This window comes from Colius striatus, chromosome 2 (assembly GCF_028858725.1).
Source record: "Colius striatus isolate bColStr4 chromosome 2, bColStr4.1.hap1, whole genome shotgun sequence".
Lineage (NCBI taxonomy): Eukaryota > Metazoa > Chordata > Aves > Coliiformes > Coliidae > Colius > Colius striatus.
This window is the reverse complement of record NC_084760.1, coordinates 111,256,677-111,270,851: the sequence shown is the minus strand read 5'-3', so window position 1 is coordinate 111,270,851 and position 14,175 is coordinate 111,256,677. Positions and strand designations below refer to the sequence as shown.

The window sequence follows — 14,175 nt, the reverse complement described above, 5'->3', positions numbered from 1 at the left end:
ACCTTTGAGCCACAAGTTTTCTGGCTTTGGTTAGCTCCAGCTACTGTCTTAATCACATCTCACTATTTCATGCTCTGTGTGCTACGTGCCAGTTTTTACTTTTAAGGAAAAAAAAGCTGGCATATGTTGTTAGCTAATAGATGTGTGGTGAAAATAGTCATTAGGGAAAGCCTACAGAACAGGGTATTTTTAAAATGAACTTTTGTGTTGTGGGAAAACATATGCCCCACACAAAATCACCTACACCAAATAATGAAATAGACACATTTATATAGGATAATATACTGCCTGTTGTACACAGATTTTAGCAACCATATGTCCTGATATACCCACATGCACCAAAACACCTCAACTCCCTGGTGAAAGATCCTCTGCTGGTGTAAAGGGCCCTGGCTCCCTTCACAAGCTGGGAGCTACTTCACAGATGCCTGCTGAGGAACTGCTCCTACACCTGCCTGGCACAGGAGCTCAGCTCTCTCCCTGGCTGCCTTTGGGCCCCAGGATCAGGCAGGTCGTTGGGATGAATCAGTGCCTCCCACTAGCAGCTGTGTGGGAGGGAAAATAAAAATGCTGTTGGAGTAGGCACCGGCGAGGCCATCGATACCAAACATCCTGGAGGAGCTCCCAGACAAGGAAGGCAGGGGAATGACTTAATAGCAGGAGGATTCGTCAAGGATGACAAAACAGTTTGGATCAGGCATTTATGTAAGGTTCACTCTGGGAATAGAGAGGCAGAGCTTGTTGCCAGCCAGACTTAGCCCAAAGATGAGCCCCAAGGCAATCCAGGCAGCTGGTGCGCATGGCCAGGGGCTCTGCGCCTGCAGCACCGTGACTCACCCCTCTGAGACACTGAGGGCCAGCTCCACTGGAAAATACCCAAGCCAAAGTGCAGCCACCTCTAAAGGACCTCGTGTAGGCTCTGGATCTGGGCCACGCAGCAGGGAAACCCCTCAGGCACTGGCTGTCAAAGTCCTCACCATGTCTTGTGTTCCTCTTACTTGGCAATGATGGATCAATTTTGGCCTTGCTTGTCATACCCTGTGGGGCTGTTGTCATTCCTCATCTTTCACTTCACTCACACATTTCACTTGAAGATCTCATGGGGTCTTGTATACCCACAGCCCTGAAGGATGTTGTGGGTTTTAGGTGTTGTCCTAATCCAGGCTCAGAGCTAGCCATGAGCCAGGACACTTACTTGAAGAAGTAGAAGGAGAAAAAATAACCTTAGGTTTGTTCTGCAGTGGAAGGCACCAAAAGCCTTTGCAAAAGCAGCCTTCACATACCTCCAGAACGCACAGGGGGATGAACAGAGGTGACAGCAGGTTTGTTGGATGCCCAAAGCTCAGGCACGGTGCAGGCCATGCAGCTGCAGGGGCTGCCCCTAGGAGACACAGGGGAGGTGGGTGAAGGGAACATAGGCTGCAGAAGGGACACCTTTGCTGCTTCAGACAGGATCATCAGCAAAAGGGACAAAACAAATGTGACTTACAGGTGTTCAGCCTTTGTAACAGGAATCAGGAGTCCCTGCTCTACCTTCTGTGCAAATTGCCACAGCAGCATGATTTAGGAAAAGCCAGGAAAATTCCCTCCTACAGCTCTTGTGGCAGCTGGGAAGCAGAGGGCCCTGAGAAGCCCTGGGATCCCCTGGACAGGCACCTCAGCCCTGGGATCACACACTCAGCCCTGCTGAGCAGCATGTCATATGTGGGCTAGAGCAAGGGCAAAACACCAACTCAGAGGGATGTTTCCTACTGCACAAAGGTGCCATCCTGCCCAGAGCATGCACATACCACACGCAGCAACTGGCAGGAGAGTTTCAAGGAGACTATAACTTGAGGCACATTTTTTTTTGCCCAGTGGCTAAATGTTTAGTGGTTACAGCTAAGTCTGCTTTTGAAAGCTGAACCATAGCAGCCCAGCTGTCTACTGAGCCCACGGTGGTGGAGCATGGTGAGATACAAAGCAGTCCAGCATCACCTGGCTTCTTGCCTCCAGGGAAACGGGTTATTTTCTGCCTTCAATAATGCAGTGGAGAAAAAATGAAATGATGAGGTGGTTCACAGAAGCAAACAAAGCCAATGGAGAGAACCCAACAGCAAAAGGCCTTTGAAAAGAACATGGTTTGTGCTGCAATAAGTGCTGAAACCACAAGTGTCAAAGCTAAGTCAAGTGCAAGTGAGGCAGAGAGGAAAGCACTTCATCCTTCAGAAAGAAACACCATTTCCCAAAGACTACTCCACAGACTGAGGGCACATGTACAGAGGTGGGACATTTCCATGAGGGCTTCACACCATTCCTGGTACTTAAATATCCAGAAAAATACTGCTCTTTACCTGTATCTAACCAACCAAGGATGGCCATACTTCCAGGCCACTATTTCAGTCCTTCTGAGGGCAGCTAAGCAAAGTTAGATCAAAACAAATGAGCCTGTGACCATGGTTCTGCGACTTCTTCCAGTCATGGAAGGCAAAAAAGCCTCCCACCCAAAAGGCAACAGGGATGAAAATTCTTGAAATAGCTGGAATTCAGGGAATAGCAACATGATAGGAGAAGGCAGATACTTCACATTGTAACAGACACTCAGATAGCGTAAACTGGTGTAAGCTGGGACATCATTATTGGGACATAAGTAAGTGCAGGAATATTTGCATGGGAGCATCCAAACTTCTATATGTAGGGACAGGACAGAGAGAGAGTTAGTCACTTCAAAAGCATTAAGCCTTTGGAGTAAGAGCATGGGTTGATGTATGTTTTTGACTTCAGAAAGGTGAAAAATAACCACAGTGAAAGGCCCTTCTCCATGTAACAGCTACAACCATCTGAACTTAGATGTCCTACACACAGATTCCCTCCCATCCTCGGAGGGAATTTCAAGCTTCATGAACTTTCACTGTTATTCTAGGAAGGTGCTCCAAGCACATAATTTCTGGTTTTATTTGCAAAGGCCACAACTTCCCTCACATTTTGCAACAAGCGTGGGGGCTCTGTCTGTGAAGGCAGTGACCCTAGGAGTGCTTTGCAGTAGCATTTCTAACCATGCAAAAATAATCACTTTGGCCAACTATTTCCAAACCACATCCCAGGATGCCAGATTATCAGCCATCTAAACAAGTGCTGAACATAGAGTTCATCCATTCTCTTTGAAGGTAATCTACCCTTCCTCAAAGCTTAGCCTCAAAATCACCTACTGTGCAAAACAGCGTGGATACAGGAACCAGACTCGTACTCCAAAGAAAACGAGTACAGTTAAGAAGAAACCCACTTCTCCTCTAGATGAGACCTACATCAAATTTATCATCTGCTCCAGAGATGTTTGTTTCAAAGGGCTCTGTCTTTGCCCTTCCTTCTGTCTCAGTGTGAGACACACATCTATTTCTGGCAGGCTTATTGGCACGAGCTGCGCATTGTACCTGGAAGTGAGCAGTGCCCAGAACCGCGGGCGCTCCTGACGGGGACGGCTGCAAACTTTTCGCAAGGCTGCGTGTTTCAGTAGCACAGAGCTCACCACGTCCTCTGCGAGATGCCAGCCAAGATTTGTAGATGTGAGTCATAATCCAGATTTTTCAGCTGCATCCAGTCTGTTCTGCCTACGTTGCTCTTTAAAATGGAACTATTTCATGCTCTCCTCTGCCAATATCTATCTTCATGCTCTTTCGGCAGCCGCCTATTCTCTGTTTTGTCATTGCTTGCACATCATTTCCTAAAGAGCTGAAGAGTAATGAGTCCTCTTAGCCCTTGCTGCACTAGAAATTTCTAATAAGAAAACTGTGATGTTAAAGGCAGTAACTGTGCAGCCCCCAAGAGCCCGGAGAAGCTGAAGCAGAAACATTACCTCTCCAGAGGTCTCTCACCTCCTCTCTGGCCCCCTGTGTGTAGAGAAGCAGCACAATACCCCCATAGCAGGATCCCAGATTAATTTCCTGGACACATACCTTCCAAACTAAGATTGCCTCATTTTGCCATCATTAAAAAGCTTTAACAACAAATAAACAGCTAATCCATTGAATGTTCATAGAATCATTATGGATAGAAAAGACCTTTAAGATCATCAAGTCCAACCATTCCTCTCACACTGCCAAGCCCATCACTAAACTCAATCATGTCCCTCAGCACCTCATCTAGGTGTCTTGAATATCTCCAGGGATGAGGACTCCACCACCTCCCTAGGCAGCCTGTTCCAATGCTTAACAACCCCCTTGGTGAAAAAGTTCTTCTTAATGTCCAATCTAAACCTGCCCTGGTGCAACTTGAACCCATGTCCTCATGTCCTGTCATTCAGTACTAGAGAGAAGAGATCAATCCTCATCTCACTACAACTACTTTTCTACATCTCATTCAAAAAGTGGATGAAAAGATGGCAGCTCAGGTTTTTCCAGGCCGCAGAAGGAAGCACTCTTTGTTATGAGTGAAGGCCACATCTGGTTCTGGGGCTGATCTAGGGTTAAACTACAGTCCACTAGGACTTCTCTTTCTTAAAAATCCAGCAGGTATTTCTCAAGTATCAGTAGCAGCAGGACTCTCCTAAAGAACAGGTACCTCATTTTGCTCCAAGCTTGCTTTGTGGAAACTGTGTGGGTTTGGCTTTCTCTTTTAAAAAAAATGTGAATAAAAGACTGGGTGATTCTAGAGTTAAACTAAAGTATAGACCAATTCATCACCAAACCCAATACCCCAACCAAAGGAATTCACATGCAGTCCTCTTGAGTTCTCCATCTCTCTCCTCTGGGAGGTTACTTTCCTCAAAATGGAAGTGAAAAGGTTTTGCACAGCAACACATATTTGCGTGCAACAGCATCAATGCTGGCAAAAAAAACTATAAGCAACAACATCTGACTCACACTGAAGACATTTCTTCCTCCCTCTACATCCTTAGCAATAGCTCCCTGCATCCATCAATATTAATGCCCTTGTGACAGACCTCTGGTGGTTAATCAACATGAGCTGGCAGGGAGAGGCTAGCACTGTAACTGTCACTACTGACAGCACACTCGAGCGCATTTGGTTTTTTCCAGCTGTATCTGAAGAAGTTGGTATTACTTCTCTCCATATTTGTTTTTGTCTGCAGGACGCTTGTCTCTGGATCCTGACAGACCACCACAATGCTGGCTCTTCATATCTCAACTCCTTTTTTACCCTTAGCACCTTTAACTCCAGTAGCCTGGAGAGCAGCTGAGGGTCTGCCCCAGTAATTTGTATATCCTCCAGCATGTGTACAACACCCCTGCCATAAGAGAAACCAATCAACACATCAAGCAGAACCACCAAGAAGCCAGATGTATCAGTTTCACAATGACTCAAGGACAACAACCTAAACCAAGACAGCTCCAGTATAAATCGCTTTGCAAAGAGAGATTGCACCAAGTTCAAAGATGCTGGCCATAATTTGCAGCCAGCTGGGTCTTGCAGGGCCCCTTCTTGCTCTGGTTCAAGAGCAGCCAAGTTTCCATTGCCTTTGGTGGAAACACCTGCAGAGCAGAGCAGCTGTGCCAATCTGCCAGGGGCAGTAAGGCAGGAATAGCAGCCCCATTTGAAACCACAGCAGGGAATCTGACGCGCTCAAAACGCAAACCCCCGTGCTGGGATCTGGCCAGCACAGAGGGAACAGATGAGAGGTCTCAGCAGCTAGGCTGGCAGGGTAAGAGTTACCTCCAAACTGAAATGCTGAAGATGAAATGCTAAAACTGTTGCAAGTGGTGTGGCTCTACTGGAGTAACCACATTAGCTGGGAACCTTAATATTGACCTTTGAGATTCCAAAAGTCCTTTCCTCTTTGCTCATAAGCTCTCACCTTAAGCACATCCCTTCCCCTTACTCTCTGTGCTTCCTTGAACATGTCCATGCTGGAAAATGAATGGCCTCCCCTGTTAGGACACAACACCACTGCAGCAAACTACCCTTTCAGTGGACAAGCAAGTGGGTGGAAAACATGCACAATGGCACATGTCTTCCTGGTAGAGGAAGTAAAGCAGTAAATAAGCCACTGAGCCAGGAGATAGGAAGCCTCCAAGAGAAAGACCTTACAAGGTTGTGTGGGGGTTCATTTCTCTGTTGCTGACATCAGGTTCTTTGGGCTCAGAGAGAGCTGTTTCATTTTAAAAGGAAAAATCCTCCAGGGATCTCATTATCATCATGAAAGACAGAAGGGAACTTGGGGCTGGTGGAGGGGTAACGGTGAGGAGTGAAACAGAACAAAATGCTGTCAAGCTGTGTTCAGACTGTCAGGAGAAGGGAGTCTGCCCTGGGAGCTGTCTGCTCTGCTGGGGTAGCCCTCCTGCCCCAGGGAAGTGCTGCCTCCCTCCCCTGTCTGTAGGGGGAGTGGCTGGAGCTGGGGGGGCAACATCCAGGCCAGCAGCTCCCAGAAGCTCAATCTGAGGCACTTACTCACTCACCTGTTCTCCTGGGGCAGTTTTTCCCTCCTCCTCCCTGTGCTCTCACTCTTCCTGTCTGGAGTCTGTCCTCTTCTCCATCACTGGCTGGACATTGGGGTTTTTTTTGTAGGGGGTAACAGCTCTGGCCAAGTTTATTCATCTGCAACTGGCGGCAGAAGACACAGCACCCATTGGCTGTGTTTGCTGGGGTGTAAGGCACGTTGGCATCCCACTCTGCAATGCTGAGGACTGGTTTGATACAGGATCCTGGCAGCCCTACACATTTTAAGCTGATTGCTCCTTGAAAGCTGCTTCCACCTTTCTGAAGACTCCCTTGCAAGAAGAGGATGAAGCAGTCTGTTACAGAGCAGTTCAGTGGATCCAGAAGGTGGGTGGATTCACCTCTATTACACCAAGAAAAGCCACAAAAGCAAGAGACAAAAAAGGAAAAGAACACACAGAAAGAGGAAAAAAATAATTCCAACTTAGTTAATTTGAAGCAACACATCTTAGTTGTAACTGCACATCAGCTTAAGAAATTCAAACAGACTGAAGTTAGCTCCCCTTTGCTCACCAGAGGTAATATTAGTTATTACAATTTCTTCCGTGTAGCATCCTAAAATGACAAATAGAACTGTGATTCTTTCAGGTACAGCCTGTTCCAATCAACTGGTGAGTCTTGTTTGGAACATGTGTCAATGGAGAGAGATGAAAAATTTCTTCACCAAAAGGGCTATCAAACCTTGTAATAGGCTGCCCAGGGAAATGGTGGAGTCACCATCCCTAGAAACACTTAAAAGATGTGTAGATGTGGCACTGAGGGACAGGGTTTAATGGTGACGTGGCAGTGTTGGCCTAAGGGTTGGAATTGATGATCTTAAAGGTTTTTTCCAACCTAAATGATTCTGTGATTTTGTGCAATCAATTGCCATGTCTTGAAGAAATTAAGGAGAGATGTTTATCAAGGAAATGAGTAATACAAAGAGTTTGGCTTTCAACGGACTTAGAAATACACACGGCAGGTTCCAGCACAGGTTTGTAAAACATTAATGAGCAGTGAGTGGGAAAAGCAGTGCTGAGTGTTATTCTCTTGTTTACTTAATAAAAGCGATTGAACTATAAGATCCCAGTGAAACACCTCCTCAAATTAAGTGTTTCTCCAGAAATGGAGCTGTTGGTTTCACAGTAGGAATGATCAGGTATTCTACACTCTGTCATGTTTCGGCTTCTAAGACCAGATACCTGCCAAGAGTGTCAGACTCTCCTGAACATTCAGCTTGTTTCGTTACCATTAAAAATCAATGGGACTTTGGAGACTAATTTATCCAGCTGAGCTCTGCTCTGCTGCTGTAGGAAACTAAAATATTAAAATCTGCCATCAAATAATTAGGCTTATTCTAAAATGTAATGAAAATCTAACAATAAGACAAAGCTTAGAATTTTTTGAGGTGTCTTTCATTTGCAAGCTCCCCAAGCAAACTGTGAAACAAAGCAAAAACTACATGAAAGCAGAGGGCCTGACAACCCTGGCAAGGACTGCCATGTAACAATCTTCTCCAACCCAAATGTCTCTTTTAGAGTCTGACACACTGCTCAAGAAGAGAACATTTATAAGAATAACTGCAGCTGATAAAGTTTAGCTTTAATGACTGACAACCTGTGCAGAGAGAAATCAGAAGCTCTGCTTGCTCCTGGGTGACCACTTCAAAGGGCTTACACATGCTGAGCAGAGAGGTCTTCATTGCAGCCTTGTGTGACAGCAGCACCCTTCCCCACTAAGGCTTCAAGAGAGGGACCCCAGTCCAGCATCCTCCAGGCAGCTATTTTCCTTAGGATCCCCTGCCAGCTTCCACAAGCACAAAGCAAAGGAGATTGAGACTGACCAAATTCATAGCAATGCATCAGACCCAGAGCACTGTACATTCTCCAGGTGGCAGTGATTAAAACCAACTGCTGGGATTTTGTCCTTTGGACCATCTCTTAATGTCACAGGGCAAGTGACAGCGTCACCACAACCCAAGCTGGGCAACCAGTGCATTGGGCCATTTCCCTCTGCAGCCAGTGGTGGATCTTGCTAACTAAAACCAGAGCAAGAAAGTTCTGGCTATGAACAGCAGCAGAAATTGTTAGAAGAATCAAACCCTCACTGTAACTAATGATCCCTACTGGAGAGCAATCACCTCCATGGTTCGAACATCTCACAGAATATTTTCCCTCATTCATCAACACACCAGGAAAGCAATCTAAAGGTCTTATGCAGTGCCAGCAAAGATAACAGAGTGTACCCAAGCAATGAGCATTGGCTCCCTCTCTGTGAAAGTTATGGCCTCAGACCCTGTGGTAGTTGCAATCAGCAGGAACTACTGGAGAGAGCTGGAGAAAGCAGCATTGCCTCTACAGATTCAACCAAGCTACCCACAGTCTTGGGCCTGCTGAGATGTGAGCTCTGCTTTTCCTAGGTACTCTGCATCTTACAGCAGACAGCTACCACTGCAGTTGGCACCAACTCTACAGCTTCCCTAAGGACAACTCTGCAGTGCCCTCGCTAAAGAATCTATTTCAGGTTCTCCTAAACCAGCTCATATAGATAGGAAAAAAAAAATCCCCAGTCTGCTCAGCTGGTGCATTTCAAGTGTTAGAAACGTCACAAAGGCCATAAAGTTTTTCTTCCTCTTTTTTTATCCCTCAAGTTAAAAAACATAACTTGCTCAGAAGTTGTACTTCTCTCATGCAAACACACGCTTTTTCTGTCAAATTTGCTCACTTGCATTGATCTGTGGGATAATATGTCTGTAGGTACACACAGAGGGATCAGGCACTTCCATGGAGACACAGGCATTACAGTATCAGGCAAGTACAGAACTAACTTCTAAGTTTCCTTCCTAGGTCTAGGACATACCGTAAGAAGCTTGTTCAATCAGTCAACTGAACATGGACATCCATGCCTACACACAGGGGCTGAATTTGGGCCAGTCTGGGGTAGGGATGTAGGGCAATTTTAAAGCCTGGTAGGTATAAATCATCATGGTTGATGTCCCAGCAACAGGCATTGTATCACCCATGACCCATCCTGATTAGTCAACACATCCTAAACAGCCACGTGGGGACCACAGATGTTCTTTGTGCTTTGCTGCCCTGCAGAGATCAAGGTGGAAAGGTCTGCTCCAGATGAACCCTTCCATGGAATATGTGGTGTTGAAGGTGATGCTAAGAGCAACAGTGTCTTTCCAAGAAAGTCACATATTTTCAGAGTGAAAGCAAAGCTCCAATAACATAAACAAACCAGTGCCTTGCTCACTTCTCGTGTTCTGCCTGTGTTTGTTTCAAGAGAAATTGCAGGACATCATCTGAGAGTCCAGGAGTTCTCTTTCTGTCTTCCAACTTGACTTCTCCTTCAGCTGGCTTTGAAAAACAAGCAGCAGCGGGGTAGTTTGGAAAGATCTTACACCCATCTCTGTTCAAGATGACCTGGGCCATTTGCAGGCAACGCGAAGCATATTTGGTGCCATCCTGGTCTGATAGCTCTGAAATCTTCTGTGACAGACATTGTGACGCAGCCTCGTAGGTGGGATCTGTTCTGTCTGGATGTTTTTTGCAATACATTCTGTAGAAGCCATCAAGAGATTTCCTTATGCCGCTATCTTCTCTGCTGTCGCGCTCACACATCCACGAGAGCGCAGCATCGTCGGGTTCAGTGGCCTCACTAAGCCCTGCTTTTGGGTAACTTCTCACATTTGTTTTCTCACAGCCTCCAGCAGAAAAGCTCTCAGGAGCTGCAGAGGGTAGATCATTCTCTCCTGCAAGCACAAGATCAATGAAATTCATTAGTCATCAGGTCAGCCCTGTGGCAAGATCTCTCTTTTTTTGTCCCTCCTCACTGCAGTCTGGTAAGCAGGCTCTGTGCAGCAGCTAAATACTGCTTTAAACTCGCCCAGAAGGCCAGAGGGGCTTGCTGCATAGATTCATATAAGATAGCCTGTATTTGGGGATCTCATAGTAGTCCCAGACTCATCCTGTGACTGAAAGGATTGAACCTATTTGGTAGCACACAACTTCTATCTCCTCTCAGTCCTCCTTCCAAAGAGGCGGAAATTTGGATCTGCTGCTGCTGGAGAAAACAGCTGACTCACAGAAAAGTTTATAGTTTGCAGCTGAGGGAGTTCTGCATCTGTTTACTTTTTGTCCCTTTGTCCCTTTTCATAGTTCTCAGTTTTACTCCTACAGCACAACGTGCAGTCCTGTCCTCCATCTTTCGTCCAGATCTAGAGCCTCCAAACCAAAACTGTTACAGTGACAGCATGGAGTTTGTGAATGCAAACTGCAAAAGGGCACCTTGTGCTTCCCCATGAAGTCCCATTTTTGCAGCCCAGCTGCACTGAACACTCTTCCCACATCCTGCAGGAATTTTTATAGATAACATTTATGTAAAGGCCAAGGATTCATTCTTGCCTAGCTCCTCTTTCTCACTGACGCACATCTCTGGGCAACAATCAGGGACGTGGTTCTCCTCTGCTCCAAAGCAATCAAGGAGGATGCTTTGTACTTGCACATAATTAATACAGCATCAACACAGGGACACTTGGCAACGACATGACCAGGACGACCAGCATGGCACACACAGCTTCCAGTAGGAAAAGCCTCTGTAAAGAGACCTTGAACTGGGCTCTGGTAGCCAGGTAGTGCCTCTAACTGCAATCTCATCTCCGAGTCTGCCATCACAGCCCATTTTGCCAAGCACCTGAGTCACCAACAGGAAAATTTTCCAGGACTCAGGCAGAGGTTGCAGAGCTGTCATCTGCAGGTTACATAAGCAGGGCACAGGGAGTCAGAAAATAGCTTGGTCTTTTCTAATTCTGTGAGACAGGAAGCAGAATGCAGTCCATCATTTTGGCAAGAGACCATGTTCAAAGGAAATCTCAGCACCGTAGCAGAAGGCTGTTCTTTCTGTCCCGGTAGGCAAAGAACTACCCTCCCGTTCCTGAGTGGTCAGAGATTCATTAAAACACCTAAGCAGCCATACTTTACATTTTCTCTTTCTTCCTCCCCCTGCTTTCTATCTTTGATCTTTCTTTTCAATTTCACCTCATCTCCAATTCTGCAATTTTAAATAGAACTTCTCCTTTTGCAATGTCTCATTTCCAATGCAGTACAAATAAAAGCTTAGTGGCCTTCTCTTAATATTGATATATGCCATCAGAGTAGCAAATCAGAGCTAATGAAAGAGAACAGGTCCATTTTGCTTCAATAATCTTTCAGCTTCGGTGCCTATGTTAAGGACGGACTGAATCCTCATGCAAGGGAGTGGAGCATCTCCCTTCTGATCAAAGGCTGAGGGAGCTGGGGCTCTTCAGCTTGGAGGAGACTGAGGGGTGACCTCATTAATGTTTACAAACAGGTAAAGGGCAGGTGTCAGAAGCATGGAGCCAGGCTGTTCTCAGTGATGTCCAATGATAGGACAAGGGGCAATGGATACAAGCTGGAACAGAAGAGGTTCCAAAGAAACACAAGGGAAAACTTCTTCCCTGTTCAAGTGAGGGAGCACTGGCACAGGCTGCCCAGATGGGCTGTGGAGTCTCCTCTGGAGACATTCCAAACCCACCTGGACGAGTTCCTGTGTGACCTACTCTAGGTGGCCCTGCTCTGGCAGGGGGGTTGGACTGGATGATCTTTCGAGGTCCCTTCCAACCCTTAAGATTCTGTGATTCTGTGAATTCCATCATGTGGCTCTTGCACTCCAACTTCTGTGGCAACTGTGAACCACTCAGACACATTTTGTAGATGAGCAGCAGCTGCCTCCAGCTACAAATCTCAGTCCTAAATCATCTGGAAAGACCAAAACCCTGTTTGTTTCATGGTGTCATGGGAGACCTTTGCAATACCATTCTGCCTTTCTCCCAGCATGACCTACGAAGCAGCCATCCTAAGTTGAAGCTCAATCCATACAATCCACTGAAGAAGTGTCAACGCATTAAGTACTTCAAGGGTGCATTTTGGGGGTTGATTAGCCAGAAAGTACTCAATTATATTATTAGGAGGACAGTTTTCTTTCATTTACTGACTTAAATGTTCTTATCTCTATTTTTCAACAGCAGATCCTACCCTCTTAGTGGATTACCTTCCCAGCAAAGTATTCTTAAGGGAACATATGGAAAGCTAAATGCAGAATTCCTAGAACCAATCTTGATCCACTAAGCCTTCCTGACAATTTCCCACTACCTTCTCATATTTTGTGCCAAGACTAACTTTTGCAAACACACTCGACCCGTTTCCTCCCTAAGTTGAGGCAGAGGTCCTTCCTTAGCACCCTCTGAAGAGCTGGTACCGCTGTTGAATGCACAATCTCCTGAATGATTTATAAATCATGGGGCACAAGCTCAGTAGCTGGGTGCCTGCAGGTTCCAGAAAGGGTTTCTCACATGTGCAGCATACAAGCATGCCACATAGGCCAGCAAACATACTGCTAAAGGCAAAGGCAGCATCAAACTGATCATTCCCTTTCCCTCTCCATGCACCTGAACCTCTCAAGAAAGCCAGGATTCCCTGGTAACACACTGCAGCATTGCTTCAAAGCTTAGATCTCTCTGGCCAGCTCTCAGCAGCAGGAAAAATGCAGTTTTGTAAATTCTTTATCCTTCCATGGCAAACTTAACAGCACAGCTGTCACATACTCTTGTGTTGGCTTAGTCCAACACCTACATAAGTCAATGCAAAGATAAGCAGGGTTGAAAACTCACACTCCATTCCCCTGCAATGGAGTTTTCATCAGCAGAGAATCTGGCCCAAATAATTTTTAGCTATTTTCAGTCATTTGCACTACCAAGTGTTTGTTAGCAGGAATAAAACAATCCAAAAAACAACAAGCCCCCAAAAGATTAAATGGGTCATTACTCATGTCTTCATTTCACTCTCACATGATGGATAATCATCAGTAAGAATGTCTCTTATTTCATCTGTGCCTCCACTCCGAGCTAATTGAAGTTTAGCATTTGCAGCTTATTAGTAAAAGACCTGGGGGCTGATAAAGGGATATTCTTTGTGTTTATAAACCTGCTGATGAAAAATTAAAGTCTCCATCTGGTACAGGCACATAACCCTATCGCCCAAAGCACACAACCAAATCCCACTTTGGACTTGAGCCACTTTCAGTGATGCAACAACCCTGCACCATTATTATTTGTGCTTCTACAAAACCAGCTCACATAGTGGTTTGAGTCTCCCTGTAACTGTGTTCAAGCACATACGGTCAGAGTGGAAAATAAGACATTCCTCAAACAACACAGCTCCTACACTGTTGGCTTTCTGGGAGAAGAAATCTCTCCTAAGTCGGGTAGGCAGTGATCCCTGCAGTTGCTGGTGCTGCTGGGATCTCTGTGTCTGTCCTTGCAGGAGCTTAGATGGGTGCCAGCAGCTGCTAATTCTCTAGTTGCACCCATAACTGGATTTGTCCAAGACCCCTGCCCTCTCACACATTTGCCTCCCAGGAATCCTGCATGTAGGATGTGTGGTTCCCCTCAAGAGTCCATTCTGTAATGAAGGTCTGGGAGATTCATACCATAGATCAGGGTATGGGAGAACTAAACCACAGCATTTTGTCATCGGCAATTCTGTGAAAAGGGTGATTACATTGCTTGGTTCAGGGCAGGAAACATGTGCCCTAGGACTTGGGAATGACTCATCCCTGGCACAGATGAAGTACAAGCCCATCTAAATGAATGTCAATCCCATACCCACGTAAGAACTGCTCTGGTGCTCTCAGGTGTCAAACACTACTGGAGCAGCCAAGTCCAACAAGGACAGCAAGGCCCTC

At 46.0% G+C, this 14,175-nt stretch overlaps 2 protein-coding genes across 2 annotated transcripts in view; both read right to left on the bottom strand.

The window, feature by feature from the left end:
* Window positions 1–9,356, bottom strand: part of CHGB (chromogranin B) — a 30,337-nt gene extending 20,981 nt beyond the window's left edge. The window contains exons 1-2 of the mRNA XM_061989133.1: window positions 9,268–9,356; window positions 6,390–6,772 (exon numbers count right to left, since the gene is read on the bottom strand). Coding sequence (XP_061845117.1) covers window positions 6,390–6,528 — 139 coding nt within the window. The 5' untranslated portion in view covers window positions 6,529–6,772; window positions 9,268–9,356. The remainder of the gene's footprint in view (window positions 1–6,389; window positions 6,773–9,267) is intronic.
* A 291-nt stretch (window positions 9,357–9,647) lies between these two features.
* SHLD1 (shieldin complex subunit 1) overlaps window positions 9,648–14,175 on the bottom strand; it is a 76,487-nt gene continuing 71,959 nt past the window's right edge. Inside the window, exon 12 of the mRNA XM_061989139.1 lies at window positions 9,648–10,165. Coding sequence (XP_061845123.1) covers window positions 9,663–10,165 — 503 coding nt within the window. The 3' untranslated portion in view covers window positions 9,648–9,662. The remainder of the gene's footprint in view (window positions 10,166–14,175) is intronic.